The 18,924-nt window shown below is 44.0% G+C and overlaps 2 protein-coding genes across 7 annotated transcripts; one reads left to right on the top strand and one right to left on the bottom strand.

Moving 5' to 3' along the window:
- The first annotated feature begins 442 nt into the window (after nucleotides 1-442).
- MRPS25 (mitochondrial ribosomal protein S25) lies at nucleotides 443-11,505 on the top strand. Of its 5 annotated transcripts, none has more exons than XR_008731824.1 (6): nucleotides 443-633; nucleotides 717-823; nucleotides 1,055-1,142; nucleotides 1,356-1,594; nucleotides 10,907-11,021; nucleotides 11,179-11,505. XR_008731824.1 is itself a non-coding variant. In XM_055707877.1 (5 exons), the coding sequence occupies exons 1-4, from the start codon at nucleotides 500-502 to the stop codon at nucleotides 1,546-1,548; spliced, it is 522 nt and encodes a 173-aa protein (XP_055563852.1). In that variant the 5' UTR covers nucleotides 443-499; the 3' UTR covers nucleotides 1,549-1,594; nucleotides 9,146-9,702. The 5 variants fall into 5 exon arrangements, 2 of the variants coding, with proteins under 2 accessions (XP_055563852.1, XP_055563851.1); XR_008731823.1 differs by having other exon boundaries at nucleotides 11,164-11,505; XR_008731825.1 differs by lacking the exons at nucleotides 10,907-11,021; nucleotides 11,179-11,505 and adding exons at nucleotides 8,615-8,726; nucleotides 9,146-9,702.
- RBSN (rabenosyn, RAB effector) lies at nucleotides 2,664-18,840 on the bottom strand. Of its 2 annotated transcripts, XM_055707874.1 has the most exons (12): nucleotides 18,683-18,840; nucleotides 18,032-18,312; nucleotides 14,881-15,024; nucleotides 12,916-13,016; nucleotides 12,226-12,271; nucleotides 11,952-12,113; nucleotides 10,840-11,081; nucleotides 9,901-9,971; nucleotides 8,171-8,257; nucleotides 7,618-7,720; nucleotides 7,132-7,206; nucleotides 2,664-6,217 (listed from the first exon to the last, which is right to left on the bottom strand). In XM_055707874.1, exons 2-12 carry the CDS (start codon nucleotides 18,192-18,194, stop codon nucleotides 5,093-5,095), a joined length of 2,319 nt encoding a protein of 772 aa, XP_055563849.1. In that variant the 5' UTR covers nucleotides 18,195-18,312; nucleotides 18,683-18,840; the 3' UTR covers nucleotides 2,664-5,092. The 2 variants fall into 2 exon arrangements, with proteins under 2 accessions (XP_055563849.1, XP_027667439.2); XM_027811638.2 differs by lacking the exon at nucleotides 18,683-18,840 and having other exon boundaries at nucleotides 18,032-18,509.
- Nucleotides 18,841-18,924: the final 84 nt, after the last annotated feature.

The following is an 18,924-nucleotide window of genomic DNA, read 5'->3' as shown; positions in this document are numbered from 1 at the left end:
GCGAAGCCCCTAACAAAAAATACCCCTTGCTAACAGCATGTCTCATAAATGTAATTTGCATCAAGGCATGCCGTTACTACAAACGGCAGCAACAGAAGCGGAGCTCGGCCCCCGCCGCGCCCGGGTCATCTCCCTGTCCGCCGCTTCCCGCGGTTGCTGCCGAGCGGCACTGCTCGCTCCGGGCGCCGCGCCCGCCTGTCCCGGCCTCGACGCCCCCGCGCCCGCCTGTCCCGGCCTCGACGCCCCCGCGCCCGCCTGTCCCGGCCTCGACGCCCCCGCGCCCGCCGCCTCGCCTCCCGAAGCGCGCGCTCGGGGCCGGCTGCGGCCGGGATCCGGCGCCGCGCGCCCCCGCGGGGCCTGGGCGCCACTTGCGCACGGCGCGTGAGGCAGCGCCCCGCCCCGCCCCGCCCCCGCCGGGGGGAAACCGCGGTGCGCGCGCGGGGCGGTGCTTCCCGCTGCTTCCGGCCGGCAGGCAGCCGCGCGTGGCCCCGCAGCCGCCATGCTGATGAAGGGCCGGTTCCCCATCCGGCGGACGCTGCAGTACCTCAGCCAGGGCGACATCGTCTTCAAGAGCTCGGTGAAGGTGATGACCGTGAACTACAACACGGCGGGGGAGCGGAGCGCGGGGGCGAGGTGAGCCGGCGGGAGCGCGGGGGGTGGCGCCGCCCTCGGAGACGCCGCGGCTCGCGCTCGCCTGTTTCTCCTCCCCTTCCCAGGAGGTTCGTGTTCTTCAGCGTCCCCCAGATCCAGTACAGGAACCCCTGGGTGCAGATCCTGCTGCTCAGGAACATGACCCCCTCGCCCTTCCTCCGCTTCTACCTGGGTAGGTGCGGCCGGCGCCTGCGCCCCGGGCCCCTCCCCCCGCGCGCCGGTTCCGCGTGCCGGACCCCCAGGCGCGGGGCGGCCCCTCGCGCTCGCCTCGGGGCCCGCTGCCCCCGGGCCGCGCGCGCCCTGGCTCGTTCGCCGCGGCGGAGGGGCGCGCGCCGGCGGCCGGTGCGGAACCGAGGGGGCAGCGGGCACCGCCTGACGCTCCGCTGCGAATCTTCCCTGGCAGAGAGCGGAGAACAAGTCCTGGTCGACGTGGAGGATAAAACCAGCAAAGAGATAACCGAGCACATTAGGAAAATCTTGGGGAAAAGCAAGTAAGTAGCGCTTGGGTTAACGTACAGCCTCGCATGCGTCACACACCATCCCTGCAAGCTTTTTTCAAGTACACAGAAACGCTGCTCCTCCCAGCCAAACCTGACAGGAGCTAGGAACTGTCACTCCATCTTTCTGGTAGCCTGGGTCCAGAGAGGGGAGAGGAAATAATGCTGTCCAGGCTTCTGATGGCAACAAATGGATCTCTTTTCCAGAGAAACGCTTGAAAAAGAGGAAAGGGAAAGAAAAAAACTGTCACATCCAGCAACTTTTGGGCCCAGGAAGTATCATCTGCGAGAATGCATGTGTGAAATTGAAGGCCAAGTCCCCTGCCCTGCTTTTGTGCCACTGCCCAAAGAGATGAGGGGAAAATACAAAGCTGCTACAAAAAATGAAGCATCAGCCTGACGTCTCAAGTTATGCAGTTGTTTTTCCTCAGGGCTGGATGATCAAGGTACTTCAATGAGAAACAAGAGCTAACAGCTCTTGGAAATGGGAACAAGCAGGTTCATATAGTACAGACAACCTTGTCTCAAGTTTTCTTACAGCTACAACTAGAATAATTGAAGTGAAAAATAAACTAAGTTAAAAACCCAGGTTTTTTGGCACCAGTTTTACAAAGCATTACAGTCAACACTGCGTAGAAAGAAAACAGAACGAGGAAAGACAGAATGACCAGAGCCCTATTTCCTTCCTACTCATGCCAGCATGTATAAGGTTGTGGCAAAACCAAGATCATGGTTGCCAAAGTTAATCTTAGAAGCAGTCCAGAATTCCACAATTTGTAGAAAGTGGTGTAAAAACATTTCTGCTGATTTCCATCTTGTACCACCTGAAGACTGCCAAATGATAATGCCACTCCAGGTTCAAACTAAAGCCTGAATTTTCTTAATTTTTTTAGTTACCACTCAAACACTTGGAAGTCTCATTAACAAGACAGAACTTCTGCAGCTGATAGTGCAGCTCTGAGCAGCACTGATCAAGGCAGAGAGTTACCAGCACTGAAGAACACTTAAGTTAGCATTTAAAAGATATGCCTCACGATTACCTTTATTCTCCTTCAAGAAAAAAAAAGCTACTCGTAAGACAATTTCCTGAATGGTCTTCCTTTTTTTTTTTTTTTTTTCCCTTAAAGCCACAAAAAGGCAAACTGTGCCTAGATTTATCAACTTCCAGCAAATTCTAGCCAGCGAGTCCATTATGCTTCAAAGTCCAGTGCTGCTATATACTTCCTCTTAACACCTCAAACACTCCTGCTCTCTGCATGTGGTCAAAAAACCTTCTGAATCATTGTAGCTTCGGCCCCACAAAACAATTACATGGTACCAATAACAGTATATAAACACGTGACAGGTTGTACTGTATTTCTTGCAATTTGGTAATTGCACATACCTTTAAGTCAGGCTTACATATGCAGATTACTGTAGAACTGTGTTTCAGCACTTCCAAGCTAACAGTTGAATACAAAACTGCACAGTGATTCATGTGAAAGCATCCTGTAAAAACGGTCAAGGACAAGCAGCACAAAATAAACATGTTTTATTTCATCTCTGTTTACAAAGTTTCCATACAGAGTAGTGCATGCAATTTTAACAAAAGTCAATCCTAGTTATTGAGCTTTATGGTTAAGATGTCTTCGTTCTGTTGTGCCTTTGTGAGCCTCACGGCAGTCCAGATACTAGGCGTAAGGTCTTCACTTTGGAGATGACTTCAGTATCGGATGTCTATAGTCTGGCACATTTAACACTGGCAAAGATCATGAGGTATGCTAGTCTGTTATCTGCTTGTAAAAATACATTACTGTGTACAATAAGGATACTTCAATTATTAGTGTATTAGACTGAAAATACAAACAAGGCAGGACAGCTCTAACAAGGGGAAAACCCACTTTTTAAATGTGAAAGCTGAAGCTGCCAAAACCATGTTTTTCATGTTGATACCAAAAAAAACCTTTGTGTTACAGTGCAGGGAGCAATCCTCTTGGCTAGCAAACAAGTCTGCCTTAAATAACTACCTTGTACTATTTCTGTTAAACAATTCCAGGGCTTATCTTCAGCTATCTCAACATTTCTTTTTTGCTGCCTTCATAAATCTGGTGGCACACTGCATGTGTTTCGTTAGTTTACAACCTTTCGGAATGCTCTTCTTCATTTTGCTTGGTGCAAAATAATACTCAAGGAGTCAATAAAACATCTCAGTATAAAAATTTCATGGTCTTAACACAATGTGTTCCACACCTTTTAACTTCAGAGGTAGGCTATAGTAAGAAGAAAGTCAGTTGTCCTTAACTGGCTGCTTTCAGTTATTTTGAACAGTTACTAGTGCTATTAAGTGAAGATATAAGTGGTTTGTTTTTCTAAAACAGTTCCACAAGTCCCCAGCTACACTTACTTACAGCAAAATAAAACTATTAAGAGAGTTTCTGCTCTTTAGGTTGTGTAATTATGTGTCTCTAAAATATGCAATGCTTAGGCTACAGCTATGCTAATACATATTAAAAAGACATGTCCTGTTCCAAAAAAGTTTACACTTCTGAGTAAGCCCACTGTTACTGTGCTATACAGCGTGATCTGCCTGATATTACTCTATTTCATCTTAAAATAAACATGCCCTTTAGACTAAACCCTCCCCACCACCCTTTCAAACACGTCTGATGATGGACCTCTGCCTTTCAAAGATAAAAATCAGAGCTCAGGCTCTGATTTTTGCAGGCACAGTCAGACCTAACCCTAAAGTTATCCTACATTTCTGCCACCAATCTGCAGAAGCCCAGCTCTAAGCCCTCCTGCACCACAGGTGCTGGCCATCCATCACTAGTCTTCCCCCAGACCACAGGATCCACAAGATTACTCCAGTGTGGAGCTTCTTATTTAAGACAGACATGCCTGCTTCTCCCAACAACTTCTGAGGGGCATCAAATATGAAAGAGAATTGCTGTTTGGCACTACTGCAGCCACAGACTTTGTCTTCCAGCTTTCACACAATTCCAGTTCAGTGGCACTTCAGCTCTCCATTGTAAACAAGACTTTTGTTTCTTGAATGCTACAAAGAAAGGGTTCCAGTCTCACAAATAAACATGATCATTCTGTCACCCAGAGAATTTAAAGGAATCTGTAACACATTCCATAAAATCATTAGGAATTGGAGGGTCACCCTTTATATTATAGTGTGAAATGGTGCTAGCCTGATGCTTTTTTCCCTGGAACTGAGTAGACACTTGTTCCCTCACAAGCAGATCTCTGAAGCCAGCACAGTGTGCTCTACTACATGATAGTTTGTGCTCAGAGCAAATGGAAAAGTAAAGTTGATCCAAATTTTACTTGGGAATTTTTATAAACTCATTAAAAAGTTACTATATTAAGATCAGTTATAAAGTTCTCAGCCTTAAGATCCCATTTATGTATTGGCATTGCACAAAATTGATCTGCAAGCTTGTACATCCTGCACCTCAAAGAATCACAGCAGCCTTTTAACAGCACTTTCTCCTAACACCATTAGGCAATTGCACTAGCCTGTAACACTGCACTGTGCCATTATCAGAGGATGTGGAAGTTTTAGAAAAGATCTTGTTTCTTTAGTCAAAGCCCCACTTGAAATGTCAATACTACAACAGAATGGGGGAAAAGATGACAAACCAACATTGCAAACATTTCCAAATCATAGTTCCCTAACCACTGTAACCAGAATAAGCACGCAATAGGACGAGTTAGCATTAAAATGATGTTGTAATGAGTTATTTTAAAATTTCTTAGTACAAGTGTTTGAGACCAGCAGCATACCTCAATAATTCTTTCTTCAAGACCAAGTAGTAGTGGAAATGCCTAACTGAAAGTGCATAAAAGTCAAGATTCTCAGAATTCCCTCTTGTGATCTGTACTCCTGTTTATAAGTATCTGTTCTACCTTCCCATACTTAACAGCAGACTTAATTATTACACAGCCCTATTGCTGCTTCAGCAGTTGGATTTCTTCTGCTTTGCTAATGTGTGCTTCAGTTCCTTTAAGTTCTCTGTCAGTACCTCCACCTCATCCATTCGTCCACTATGTTTGGCATCAAATATATAAGCTTTGATATTATCTATCTGTTGGAGAAGCAGCTCTTCCTCTATAGCCTCCTCTCCAGAGATCTCATTGCCATCCTCCACTTCAAAGGGATTGGTGGAAGATCCCTCTTCAAATGGATTCCCAGAATTCCAACTGCCCCCAGGCTTTTGAAATGGATTTTCATTCTCTTCAAAAGGATTTGAAGCACTGCCAGGTGCTCCATTTGTTTGTTCATCCTCTTCATTTTCAAATGGATTATATTCTTTTTTATCACTCTGCAGAGCTGTGTCAGAGAAAGAAGCCATTGGAGGAGTCTCTTTGACAAATGGGTTAGTAGAATCATCCTGTAACTGAGGGGTATCTGCTTCATCTTCAAATGGGTTTAGACAGGCTGTCTGGTCTTGCTCTTTGCCACGCTGTGGGACATTCTGGGGTTTGAGTGTGAAGGTCAAGTGCTCTGTAGCTGGCAGCTGCTCAACAGCAGGAGTTTCAGAACATGGGTCCCCTTTGCTCTGAGTAATATCCAAATCCAATGCATGTGCTGTCAAGTTCCAGTCCTCTTTTGCAACTTCATGTTGATGCTGCTTGACTTCTCTGAAGTCTAAGGAGCATGTCCTTGAGTGCCGAGACATGAACTTCTGGTGTTCTCTTTCCCACTCTTTTTCACGAAGGACCTGAAGTTCCTCCCTCTGCATCTCTTCCTCTTCTGCCTGTTTTTTAGAAAGCTCGATAGCTTTCAGAGTCTGTTGCTGATCATATTCATCCTGAAGCTGCCTCAGGTTCTCTTGCAACATATGGATCTCATCTATCCTATTAGCTGCCTTTGCTTGCTTAATAAAAGACGTGATATTGTCAATCTGCTGGAGGAGGGGGTCCGCTATCTCACTCTCCCTTGATACACTAGATGTAGGTAACCAGCCTTCAGATTTTCTCACTGTTCCCTTTTTAAGGTGAGTTGCATCACCATTAATGGCAGCTCTGGAGATAAAGTCTTTCTGCTTTTCCTCTTGTTTTCCCTGTGTTTCAAGAGCCACCTAAAACAACAACAAAAAATGTAGTAAAGAAAACACCATGAGCCTGAAAAACATCTGTTCTAAGAATCCATAGGTACAAGAAGTTAGCTGATCTTAGACATTACTGGCCGTCACTAAAGGGATCAGCTGCATTTTTGCCTGCTTTGCAGAAAATGCTTATTTTCGTATTACTACCCAAGCGCTTCCCTTCAGTTTGTTTCTGATGATACTGATTGAAATCCCATGGCATCTGCCTCTACAAACTTGAGAGCAAGTAGGAGCAGTGACAGTGCTTTATATAGAACAAAAAAATGCCTAGTGCCACTGTGCAAAGAGTGGTCTAGATTAATTCGGACAGGAACCGTATCACATCTGACTACAGCAGACATCTGTAATAGAACAACAGTGTTAAAGGTCACCGATACCATTAGCTTTTGGAGTGCAACAACTCGTATTTCTTAATTTCTACCTCAAGATAAAGCTGGTTTAGTTTACAGTTGTCATCTTCCCTCCTAACTGAAAAAACCTCTCTCTCTCTGAAGAGGTATTCTTATTCCAGTGTGTCCTTTTCCACCACTAATAGAAATCTCCAAATTCTACTTGTGCAAATGAACTCCAGAAAACAATTTGAAAATCCACATGAACTAACATACTTTTGTTTAGGGCTTGCTCTGCATGCACTACAGCAGAAACAGCATGGGCAGCCAAGTCACTGCTGCTTTCTGTAAGTATTCAGCTGCTCAGTACACACCTACTTAGTTCTGGACAGAACACAATGACAGTTACATGAATCCCTGAAAAAGGGTATGGAATGATCTGCATAAAAAATGAAAAACTGGAATCCAATGTTCAAGGCAACTACTCATACACATGCAGCTACCAGGCCCTTGAAGGAGGCCCTGATGCAAGATGTAACAGATCTTAACCTGTCTTACCGTATGCAGTCTTCTCTTTTTCAGTTCTTCATACTGATCTTTGGTTGGCAGGGACATTAGGCCAAGCAGTTTTTCCTGGCAAAACGTGAAATATTCACACTGTTGCTTGCAGGCATTCAGTACTTGAAAGGAGAGGTACCAACAGAACACCCCACAAACAAATAAAGGCTACTTCTATGCTGCAGTCACTGCTGCAACTCTGAGCACGTCTTTGCTGTCATAACTGCACTGCAGACTAGGTTCACATCTCAGCAAGAGACAAGGACAAGATTCACACATTTTCTTAGGTCCCTATACTCAATGCTGCTCAGACTACGCCATCTGTATTCCAGCTCATTTAAGGCTACCATAACTCATTAGGGGAACTACAGAAAATGTATAGAACTAAACCTGCTGTCAAAACAGTTTCAAACCACAGGGATGTCTGGCCAAGAAGAGAACACTGTACAAAACACACATACAGCTCATAACATAAGCTCCATTTACCTGAACAAAAAGTGTAGCTGAGTATCTTATCATTCTCTGAAGTTGTAGTGTTTTAGGATGAGGTTGGGGATCTTCATGCAAGCCTAGATTCAAAATCTTCTTACTGAACCAAAACAAACATACAGCTTTGTCAGTTCAAAATCAAGGGCCAGCAAAAATGCAGCAGAAGGGAGAGCGACAATACGGGACCAAACCATTCTGGGTATTACAGGTTATAACATTTTCCACTAGTACTTTTTTTTTTTAATTAAAAACAAAACAAACCCCAAATTGTGCTGCTATTTGTTTCCTCAGTGCTTAGTTATTTCCACTGCAGAGGAATGCATATGCATGGTTTTTAAGGCTGGAAAGGGAAGTAGAAATTGATGGTGCACAGGAACAGAAGCGACCTCTTCACATGCTCTTTACAACTGGGCAGACAAATTGATTATCCATGTGAATAAACAGGTATGTGCTACACCAGCACAGACACCAACAGTTGAGAAAAACTACAGAGAAGTCCTAACAGAGGGAGACAGACACATGCTGGGGGGTGAAGAGAGAGATCTTTTACCTTAAGGCATCTATAAATTCGTATACTTTTTGAATCTCCACCCTCAAGTCATTAGCGTGCTCAAGATTGTAGGTTGTCTCCCCAGCACTAAGAAATAAATACAATTTTATTGTAAGACATGCACCCAGCTAACAATATATATAACACTAAAAATTATCCCAAGACGACCAAGATTCAACAATGGTAAGAACAGCTAACACTAAAGGGGCTGAATGATTTTATTTCTAGCTCGTTGTGTTTAAAAACTTTCTTTGTGACAGAAGTGGAAAATGACAATCATCTTGTGAACATGAACATTCCACAGAAGAGAATTTTATTTATGATTGCGTTATTATTTACTATTATAGGAGAAACTGTATTTTAACACAGGAAGGCGTCTCTACCAGTAACATCTAAAATATACACACATTTAGCAAATGCATCTATTTTGTGGTTTTTTTCCAGGCAACTGGGTATGGAAAAAACAGACTGACTGAGGAACTAACTATACCATTGAAGTAAAATAGTTATCTCTACTAGCATTTGTCAGAAAGCAAAAGCCTGCAACCCCACATAGGTAAAGCATTTAAGATGCTAGTAGTAACTGACCGTCCACATGGGGACACAATTAATTACATGCACTTTACTAGAATATCACATTTATTGATGAAACAAATTATGATTTACTGGGAAAGACTTTTCGGCAGTTTTTAGACTTCCTTTCCTTTTGTATCACAAATACAAAAGACAAGGATCACTCTCTCAAAAGCAATGCCACTATCCATATGATCCAAGTTTCTGAGACTCAGTCCTGATCAGAAATCTTTAATTTCATCAGTAAGAAGTCTGACATGTGCTTCCATTATCCAAGGACATTAATATTTTTACTCTTCTCAGTTGTCAAGCCACATAACACCAACTCATGAAGAATTGACAAAAACCAGGAGCAGCCTAACTAGGTTTTCACCTTCTATACTTGTTTCTTCCTTTTGGCAGGTGTGTTTTTACAAAAATGGTTTTGTTATGATGAACGACAGCCTAATTTTACTATACCACCCGATCTAAAAGACAGGTACAGAAGAATTTATGAACTTTAACATCCCAAATGAACGTCCTTCATAGTCTAAGACCAATGTCTATACTCCTCTACTGTACAAGCCAGAAGTATAAGATGACAACCTCCTGCAGATATAGCTGGAGAGGTTTAAGTTACCCCAATGAGAGAACAGTACCACAAGAAACTATGCACAGAAGCACAATACGTGAATGCTGCTTATACACTGCAGCACAGGGCAGGCCAGCCAGATTCAGGAACAACTGTCAGGTGAAGGTGGCTCGCTTTACACAAGAACAGGTGAGAAGCATTTGCTGCTGGCACTACCTGGAAGCCATACCATGCAGCTGAAGGCAGCAGTATCTTACTTCAACAGTTCAAAGAGGCTTATTTACACAACAAGAATTGTACTTCCTTTTTGCAAACATGACATGTCAGAGTATGACAGTGGCGCCTCACCGGAAATTGACTTTAAAAAAATAAATTGGACTTCTCTGTATGCAATGTGACCATTAATAATTAATTAAATACTACTTTGTTTGAAGAGCATCCAAAAGACAACAGATAACCTAACACTGCTTTTTCTTACAATTTACATACTCCTGCAGCCTTAGCATGCCATTTCTTTAGTCCTTCCCATGCTTTTGGGGAGGAAAAATACATATATTCATAAATAACAACAGCAAATGGAGCTTACTTTAGTGATTCTGCCATCCTTATGTATTCTCGTGCCTTCTGGTCAACTTTCTCCATGCAGAGTCGGAGTTTCTTGTTTAAAACAAAATGTGTAAGTAACTTATGTTAATAAAACTAATGCAATAACGTGCCGACATAAACCTTTCATGCTGCCTGTGCACATTCAAAGTTGACTGTGGTGAAAGCCATTTAACTATTGAGGATGACATGACCCTCCAGTTAGCCTCAGAACACAGATGGCATGGGCAGGAACAAAGGAAGTCTCCCTGTACGCCTGCAAGGTGAATTTTGAATCCAGAAGCTGTTTTAATGGATGACTTGGGCAACTTCTAGCCTTAAACCTCTTCATAAAGTGCACCAGCAGAAACTCCCATTAATATTAACCTGGGGTGTGTGCAGACTTTACTGAAAAGATACCTGACTATTGTCAGTACCTGCTTTCGAAGCATATTTGAACACACTGTTCCGGCCATATGCTGTCGATTGATACAGATGGTTCAAAAAAGCACTTGCCATCAGTGTGAGGACAACAGTGCTGACATTGAATCCTGTAGTTCCAGTGCAGCCCATCAACAAAGCACACAGCATGTCATTGGTTTAAACAAGGACTGTTCTGTGGAATCCCAACTGACATAGCTCAAATTTTAAGAAAGGCATCTCAGAACTATTAGTTCCAGACAATTAGAATGAAGATGTATCTTAAAACAACATTTGAGTTATCATGGGATATAAATACTATATGGTTAACTGGCTCCACAATTTCCAATACACCCTTGTTAGGTGGCATAAACACCCAATAAAGCATTTCTGAACTCACTTTTGAAAGCGAGTATTAAATCATAAAATAAGAGCTTGGACATGAGGTAACAAGCCGAAAACCAGGTAATGACAACTGCAGATAGATACACTGAGGATCACAGCAGCAAAGAGTTTGACTTACCTCATAGAGTTTCACAATCTCCGGAGTGTATTCTTTCTCATCCATCTGTTGTTCTCTTTTCAACAAGGTATCTTTGCAGTGCCGACAACAACGGATACGGTCATCATCCTTCTCATCCAGAACTGAGCTCACACTGCTTATGCTGCTAATGCTGCCACGGCGGGAACCATGGACACTATTAGGTGAGGAGTTCGGGCTAGTATGAGAACCCAAGGCCTCTTTGCTGGCACTAGTGAGTTTGCCTAAAAATTATACACAGGTAATTTTACAGTGATTGGAGAAGCCGACAGATTTTACCAACACAAATGAATTGTGCTTTAACAGAAACTTGATACTCAGGTAAATTAGAAAACCATGAAAGACATGCAAGGAACCAATGACAACCAAGACTGCAAGTGAGAATTTGGGTCTTCACTGTAAATCCTGCTCCATTCTAAAAGCACCTAGAGAGCAGACTGCTGAGAACCACCTACTCTACTTACGCCTAGAAGCTTTCTCATGCTGAAGCTTGCATATAGGATAGCATGTGGAAGAAAAGGTACATTAATGTTGTCCATGTTTTATGCTTGAATGCTCAAAAAAGCACAGTTAATGTCATTCTCTTGGAGAATTGTGTCCTCTCCAATGCACTAGATGAAGAAAATGAAGTTTGAAGGGCTTCTTCAAGGCTTGTGGATGAATTTCCTTAATGTCAGCATTTGGACAACCATGGGCAAGACTGGAAATAGCCACAGTAATCTTACATGTCAAGAACCTTGGCACTTAAAATTCCTGAAGTTAATACTTCATAGTTATGGTACTCAGTAGGATAAGACACTAAATATTAAATACATTTACTACTAGTATATACTACTACTTCTAGTAACTCTTTCAGTGTTATGTAACACTTCCAAAGATGAACGAGGAACAGAGACAAAGAATGGAGACATCATTCTTCTTACTCTGTTTCACTGACAAGTGTCTGCATGAAACAATGATACATTAAGGGCCAAGTTTTCTGCAAAGGCAGAATATTACCAGCAGCTTTTTTCCTGATGGCAACAAGCCAGGATGCAGTTAGCACCCTGAGTGAGCTAAGGAAAGGAGGAATTAACACCACACACTGTACTTACTTGCCAAAGGAAGACTGACAAGTTCCATGCACTTCTTGCACATAATCGATCCACAAAGGCGGCAGTGGTGCCGTCTGTTTCGAATACTGAACTTATTGCCACAGTCTGGGCAGAACGGAACATCCTGATCACTGACCCAAGGCACAACAGACTTCTCTATAGCTGTGACCAAGCAAGAGGGGAGGGAATACGCACAAGATAAGATATTCATTCAATTAATTCCTCAGCTGGTTAAACTACAGAAGCAAAGAGTCTGAGGTAAGTTCATACCAACCTCTTATTTTAGCTGACTCAGTGTTTGCTCTGTCAAACGATGTAAGCTAGAAGATGATAAACAATTCATTCAAGAAAACTGTACTTTTGCAAGAAAAAAACCCCAACACAACCCAGCCCAACAAGAAAAAGAAACCTGACACTTTTAGGAGATAGGAGTCTCAGCCTGTTTTACACCAGATTCCTGCAACTATCTTATTTCTAATGCCATATTCACACAAGTAGTGCTAAACAATGCATGCCAAACCTGTACAAATCAGGGCATTTTTGACATAATCATTCCAGCATCCAACATTACTGCATCTGAGCCAAAAAGTAAGTATATCATTGGCAGATTTTGAAGAATAAGGAGCTGGAAGAATCATGACAAAAACATTAGAGAGAAATTTAGTAAAGTAAAAGATGGAGAAAACATACAGGAAAACAGATGGTTCTTGAAGCATGTGGAAGTAGCATCTTCAGCTTGAAAACAGTGCATAGAAACAGAAATCATATCCACAGTACAGGGTCAGACCAAGCACAGCACTCAAGGATAGAAAAGGAAAACAGTTATGCGTGAGGAGAGTCATAGTTCAGTATTTCTTATAAAGTGCACTGGCAGATAAATGGGCACACTTCATACTAAAATATGATTTTTTTTTCATCTAGGAAGCATTCAGAAGGGTAGAATATTAAAAACCAGCAGATTTACCTTTTCTAACCTGATTATTAACTTATTGACTTCAACTACATAGTGATCAATCCTGGCTGCTCGGTGTTTCTTGAAATCAGAAAGATGGCTTCTCATAGCACCTGGAGAGATAGCAGAAAGTTTGCACAGTGACCCAGGTGTTCTGTACGGATTTAAATGCCTCTTGAAAGAGAGCTGTCTCTTCTGTTCACATCTATTTCTCATGTTCTAATCTAATTTTAAAGACAGATTAGAAACCTGCATTTTCACAGTGCTGCTCTAAATAAAACATGCAGGTTAAAGCCTAATCTCCAGGCTAGCAATAAACAGTGTTTTATTTCTACTACAGAAAACAAGCACTATGTTACAGAGAACATCTGCAACAGATTTTTTTTCCCCCCTCTTCAGCCCTCAGTTACGTTTGGCAAGCTATTATCAACTAGTAGTAGTCTCAAAACCAACTCCCTCTAGTTTCCTGGCTACAATGTTGAACTAAGGGAAGAAGCAGGTCCAATGATTAATGGAGGCCTATGCAACAGCAATTTCTCTTTAAGAATTCTGATCATCCTTCCACCTTCAGAGGTTCTGAATCAAATCCTTGATGACAGTTCAGATATACAGATAACTGATCACCAACTATACAAAGGAACAATATTAGCATCTTTTTAAGAAATGTACAATTCATACTCTACAATGTTGGTTTCAAGTTTCAGTTTTGATCCTTTTCCTAGTCAGATGAGTGAGGTATTTAAAAAAAAATCAAATTTACAGAAAAAATATTTTTTTTTTAATAGTAATGCAAAAAAGTATCTTTATTCCGAGTGGTAGAACACAAAATCAGATGTTGCTTTTTAATACTACCTATGTAATTGTAAGAATCTCACTTCCTCATACTAGTGAAATAACAAAAAAAACTCCAAAGCTGAATTCACAGGAATGAAAGGGCCCCTCTGGGTAACTGAATTCCACCACTGCTTCGGAGACATCACACAGTCTCTTTCACAAACCCACCAAATCCTACTCTAAAACCTGTAAGGTTCACCTGCTCCACTCTGATCAGAAAACAGTTCTCATTTCTCTAATATTCAGAAACCTTCTGCTAGTTCACTGCCAAAATTTATTCTTAGCTAATATTTATACTATGATTGCTGCCGAAATAATTAAAGTCAAAAGTGTAATTACCAGACTCCGCAGATCCAAAGGACTAAGTCCTAGCCTGTCAGCAGCACAGGGAACACTTTACTAGCAGAGATAGTGCTGCTTCCTCCCCATGAAAATGTGACATTCCAGTAATAGTAGGAGGCAATTTCCAGTAGCAGTATTTATAATTACAAGCTCAAGTCGACTTATCCTTCAAATTCTACAAATGTAGATTTATATTCAGAGGGGTGGGGTGGGGGTTTGCCCCCCCTTTTTTAAAAAAAATTAAACCTCTTCTTAATGAAAGATGATCTACATCTCAAATCCAGGGAAAAAGCTGAAAGTTTAAAATTGATGGACAAGCTTTCTGTCAGGCAGGTAAACTAACAGCTACTTTAAGTGTAGCCCAAAAGCTGGAGATTTTTTATAACTATAGCATAATAATTAATTAGTGGATTATCTGTTTTGTAAAAAGCCACAAGGTGGTTGCAGAACATTTCAACAAAGCTGGATGCACAGGGGTAAATACATATCCACCACCAGGCCTCAATGGCTCAGGCACAGTAAAGTGACTAACAGCTATCCTGTTCTCAAAGTTTGCTGGGGTACTGACTGTATACTTCCTCTACCCCCCCCCCCCCCACCCCATTACCTGCATTTTCCCCATCCCACAGACAACGTAGGTGGGCTGCACAAAATCAACATGCAAACCATAACTCCATGCTACAGCAAATCAAATGCAATGCAGACACAATTCCATGCAACTTCAGCAATACTGTAGCACGTACCCAATTAAGATTAAAAGAAAAGTTAACCCCACTGTGTATCACCTTCTAGCTCTCCTACCTACTTCCTGGGGCTCCCACATGTATGGATCTACTCCACCATAGCTGAATGACTCGTATCGTTCCTGAGATCCAGAATCAGTTCTGTCATCTCCTTCTTGTTTCAGCAATTTCTTCTTTGCTCTTTTGGCCTTCTGAACTAGATCTGAAAAAGTTAAACTCAAGTTATCAAACGTGGCATGTAGTCACTGAATATTTGTCATATGAAACCAGTATGGATTATTCCTCATCTTTTAGCACAAGCCTTTCTCCTTGATAACAAGTTTCTCCTCGGCATGTTCTGTTTAGAACCAGAACAGGGTTCAGAGAATCACAGATGGCACAAAATGCTCTTTCTTATCTGTCATAAAGTAGTAGCACCAAGGTCCTAATGACAAAGTAGTTTTAGACACTCCATTCAGGGACTTCACCGTAGAACGGTAAGCTGTCCTAGCAACTATGGGACCCATTTCACAGCATTCTGGGACATCATATAGACACCATCTTCATTCTCTCAAGTCCCAATGATTTTTTCACAACTCAAGGATGTTCAGCACTTTCTTTGTCTTGTTGCTCAAACTACAAATTTCAGTGTGCTTGTACACCTGAATAATTTCAAGAGTACCAAACAGCCCACTGCATCACCTCATATGAATGCTAGTGAGAGGAGGGCAGTCTCCTGGGCCAAAAAAATATAAACATCAGGAACTTCAAACTTCAGAGCTTTTATTGCCCTTGCAGCTATGTTCCTGTCTGAATACTAGCAGAAGTTGAGGGTGGTCCTTTTCCAAACACACTCAGTACCTCCTTGAACTGGATCTTTTATACATCAAGCCTTCTTACAAGCTGCTGGGAACCATGAGTTAGCATGTCCTCTCGTATTTCTAATTTTCTTATTTATTGTCTGAAGCACTGGAATTTCCACCTTGACCTTACCAGAGTCTGCCCCCTCTGCGCTTCAGCCACTAGGGCTGTGCCAGCAGGCTCCTCATGCCAACATAGTAATTCCTAGCTGTTTTTCAGCTGCTGATGTCATGCTACCTCCCAAAATGACACTCAGTGATATAAAGTGCACTGCTCAACCCAACTGTGTCAAGTTGGCAAGGGCTCTGCCAGCACTGCAACACCATTTAAGAAAGAGGATTACCTTCCCCCCTCCCCATCTGCCATACTGGACAGCTTAGACACTGAAGTTTCTTAAGTGGATTTTACACCACCTACATCGAAAATGTAGATGCACTCGAGACTTTGAAAGTCTGACATACTCAAAAAAGGAAGTAGGGATGCCTCAGGGCTTTGCTGCAGACACAGAAGCTTTTCAAGCGAAATTTCACGGTCTCGTTTACCATGAAGTCAAATTTAACCACCTCGGCATGACTCAACTGAAGTAATAAGGTGATTTGTAAGCATTTCTAGAATTCCACAATTAGGATAGTCAAGAGTTCAGCACAAAGTTGCGCAACCACTTGTGAGCCACAGTTTGAACACGAGTCCCTAAAACAAGTAATTTAAATAGATGATTCTGCTGGCCTTTCTTCTAGAAGGGACTTCACTGGATAGACCTTAACATGAACAACTAGGACAGAAAGCGAGCAGATGAAACCAACATCCTTTACACAAGAACACATGTGAAAGCCTGAGAAGCCACAGTACACTATTTTAGATTAAAGTAACACTAGACCAAAATCAAAATGCAGGTGTTTTGTATTAAATAAAAGAAGCACCTGGGAAAAGTTACCAGGCTTAAGTTGCTGTTTTCTCTAATCGCAATGAAAACCATACTGTTGTTGTGGTTTAAGTGCTCCATGGAAGCATTTCATGATGCAGCTATTACATCACTGTATCTACGCATGATGAGAACATGACTGCAGTACTGACCAATCTACCTTCACTGTCCAAGAAGAGCACAGTGCTAAGAGCCAAGAAGTAGCTAGACGATGGAAAGCAACTTAAAGATTCATTAAATATTCAACTGTGCTACCCCTATGATAGGCTTGTTAAAAACAAACTTTTCACTGAGAAAAGACTTTTGAAATAATAATCACCAATGTGAGGGGAGAAAAAAAAGGGGGTGAGGGTAAAAATTCAAGACTGCCAGGCTGCTATCTCTAATATAATAAAACCAGAAAGATTTTTGCAGGGAACAGACTTATCACCAGGTTTTGCGTATTTTTCTCTCAATATAATGACACTGTGTACACAAGAGAAGTAAAAAAAAATATTTTAGTTAAACAGAACTCAAAGGGATTTTTCAAACAGCAGCAACAGTTGGTAATCCAAAGCACAACCCTGGGACACTCCCAGCATCTACAGCCAGCTCCACCACCCACACTCTTTTCCACCTCTTCCCACCAACCACATTCCTTAACTTTAACTGCAACAACGGCTTTATCTACTGTCAAAAACCAGGGATTAATGAATTGGTACCTGGCAAGTACCAGAAATTCACCATATCCTGTAAGGTCTTCAAGTAATGATCGGGAATTCATCTGGGTTACTGTGTAAATCAAGAGTCATCAGAAAAAAAACACACAAACAAAAACCCCAGCAGACCAGTAATAAAATTCATGCATAAAATCAGATACTTGAAGAGTGATGACTGTTTAAGTGCCTGATTTGGAATTTACTTGTTGAAAGTATTGGCAATAACATAACAATTATGCCTTGGCCTAAGATGGCATATAGAAAAACAGAACTCTGTACCCCACTTGGCAATGCACATCAACTAGTATTTTAGTATTCTTAAGACAAGTGAGACAATTCTCTACAACTACCTGAAAGGAGGTTGTAGCAAGGTACGAGTCGGTCGCTTCTTTCAAGTAACAAGAGGAAATGGCCTCAAGTTGCGCTAGGGGAGGCTTAGGTTGGATGTTGGGAAAAATTTCTTCACCGAGCGGGCTGTCAAGCACTGGCACAGGCTGCTCAGGGGGTGGCGGGGGCCCCATCCCGGGAGGGATTTACAAGACATGCTGAGGTGGCACTTGGGGACACGGGTTAGCGGTGGGCTTGGCAGTGCTGGGTTAAGGGTTGGGGTCGATGATCTTAAAGGTCTTTTTCCAGGCTGAACGATTCTGTGCTATAACTCAGAGTACAGGCAGCACAAGCGGCTTCCGCCACGGGGGAATTTTACACGGCGAAAACGAACGCGTTAGCACCACTGTCATGCCTCTTACTTTTGAGCTGTCCTCTGACGTCTCTGTCCTCACTCGAGTGCTCTTCTTCGTAGTGCGCCTGAAGCTGGTAGAACGACTGGAGGTCCTTCAGGCAGAGGGGGCACAGGAACCCCTCTCGCATTTCGCCCGGGTCGCCGAAGGGCGGCGGGCAGCCGGCCGCCATGGCCGGCCGCTGGCGGCGGGTCAGCGCTCGCTCCCGGCTTCAGCAGCGGCGCGGCCGCCTGGCAGTGACGAAGCGCGGGGACGAACGGCGCGGCACCGGCATCGTCCCTCGCGGCTTCCTGAAAGAAACCGGGCAGCGGCGTCAGGCCGGCGGCGCGGCTTGGCCCCACGCGCGGCCCGGCCCCTCCACAGCCCCGCATGCGGCACCCGCCCGGGGCCCCGCAGGCCCGCGGCCCGCTCGCGCCTCCGCTCGGGAGGGAGAAGCCGGCAGCGGGGGCGGGGGGGACAGGCCCGGGCCCGGCGCTGCCCGCCGCCCCGCTGGGCCCTGCGCAGGCGCGGGGCGGCAGCACACGCCGGGCCCGGGCCCCCGCGCGGCCGGGTCGGGGGGCGCGCGGGAAAGGGGTGGGGCTTAGGTCTCGCGCCGGCCGCCGGGGCCCCCGCCCCGTCCCGCCCCGCCCCACCGCCCCCAGGCGGGCGGCCGGGCCTCACCTCCGCGCTGAGGTAGGGGTGCGTGTCCCCGGCGGTGGGAGGCCACGGCCTGCCGCGCTCCCACCCGCTCGGCGTCCCAACTGCCCGGGAGCGGTGGCGTGACGGCGGAGGGCGGGGCGAGCGCCGAGGCATCGATGGGCGGGAAGGGAGGGGACAAGGAGGGCTCATCCGGGGCCGGAGGGAGACGCGAGGCCCGGCGAAGGCCTGCGCTGCGACGCGCAGAGCTATCGATGGAGGGCGAG

This window comes from Falco cherrug, chromosome 4 (genome assembly GCF_023634085.1).
Source record: "Falco cherrug isolate bFalChe1 chromosome 4, bFalChe1.pri, whole genome shotgun sequence".
Classification (NCBI taxonomy): domain Eukaryota; kingdom Metazoa; phylum Chordata; class Aves; order Falconiformes; family Falconidae; genus Falco; species Falco cherrug.
Note: the sequence above shows the minus strand (reverse complement) of the source record. Positions and strands in the feature narration are given on the sequence as shown.

What these genes read in the sequence shown, in the direction of transcription:
- RBSN (XM_055707874.1), bottom strand. Translation starts at nt 18,194, where the DNA reads ATGGCGGCCGGCTGCCCGCCGCCCTTCGGCGACCCGGGCGAAATGCGA. An exon ending in CGTCAGAGGACAGCTCAAAA is followed by an intron (nt 15,025 to 18,031) that starts GTAAGAGGCATG and finishes TAACTTTTTCAG; the next exon opens with ATCTAGTTCAGAAGGCCAAA. An exon ending in TAATAATCAGGTTAGAAAAG is followed by an intron (nt 12,272 to 12,915) that starts GTAAATCTGCTG and finishes ATCATCTTCTAG; the next exon opens with CTTACATCGTTTGACAGAGC.
- MRPS25 (XM_055707877.1), top strand. Translation starts at nt 500, where the DNA reads ATGCTGATGAAGGGCCGGTTCCCCATCCGGCGGACGCTGCAGTACCTC. An exon ending in GAGCGGAGCGCGGGGGCGAG is followed by an intron (nt 634 to 716) that starts GTGAGCCGGCGG and finishes TCCCCTTCCCAG; the next exon opens with GAGGTTCGTGTTCTTCAGCG. An exon ending in AAAATCTTGGGGAAAAGCAA is followed by an intron (nt 1,143 to 1,355) that starts GTAAGTAGCGCT and finishes TCTCTTTTCCAG; the next exon opens with AGAAACGCTTGAAAAAGAGG.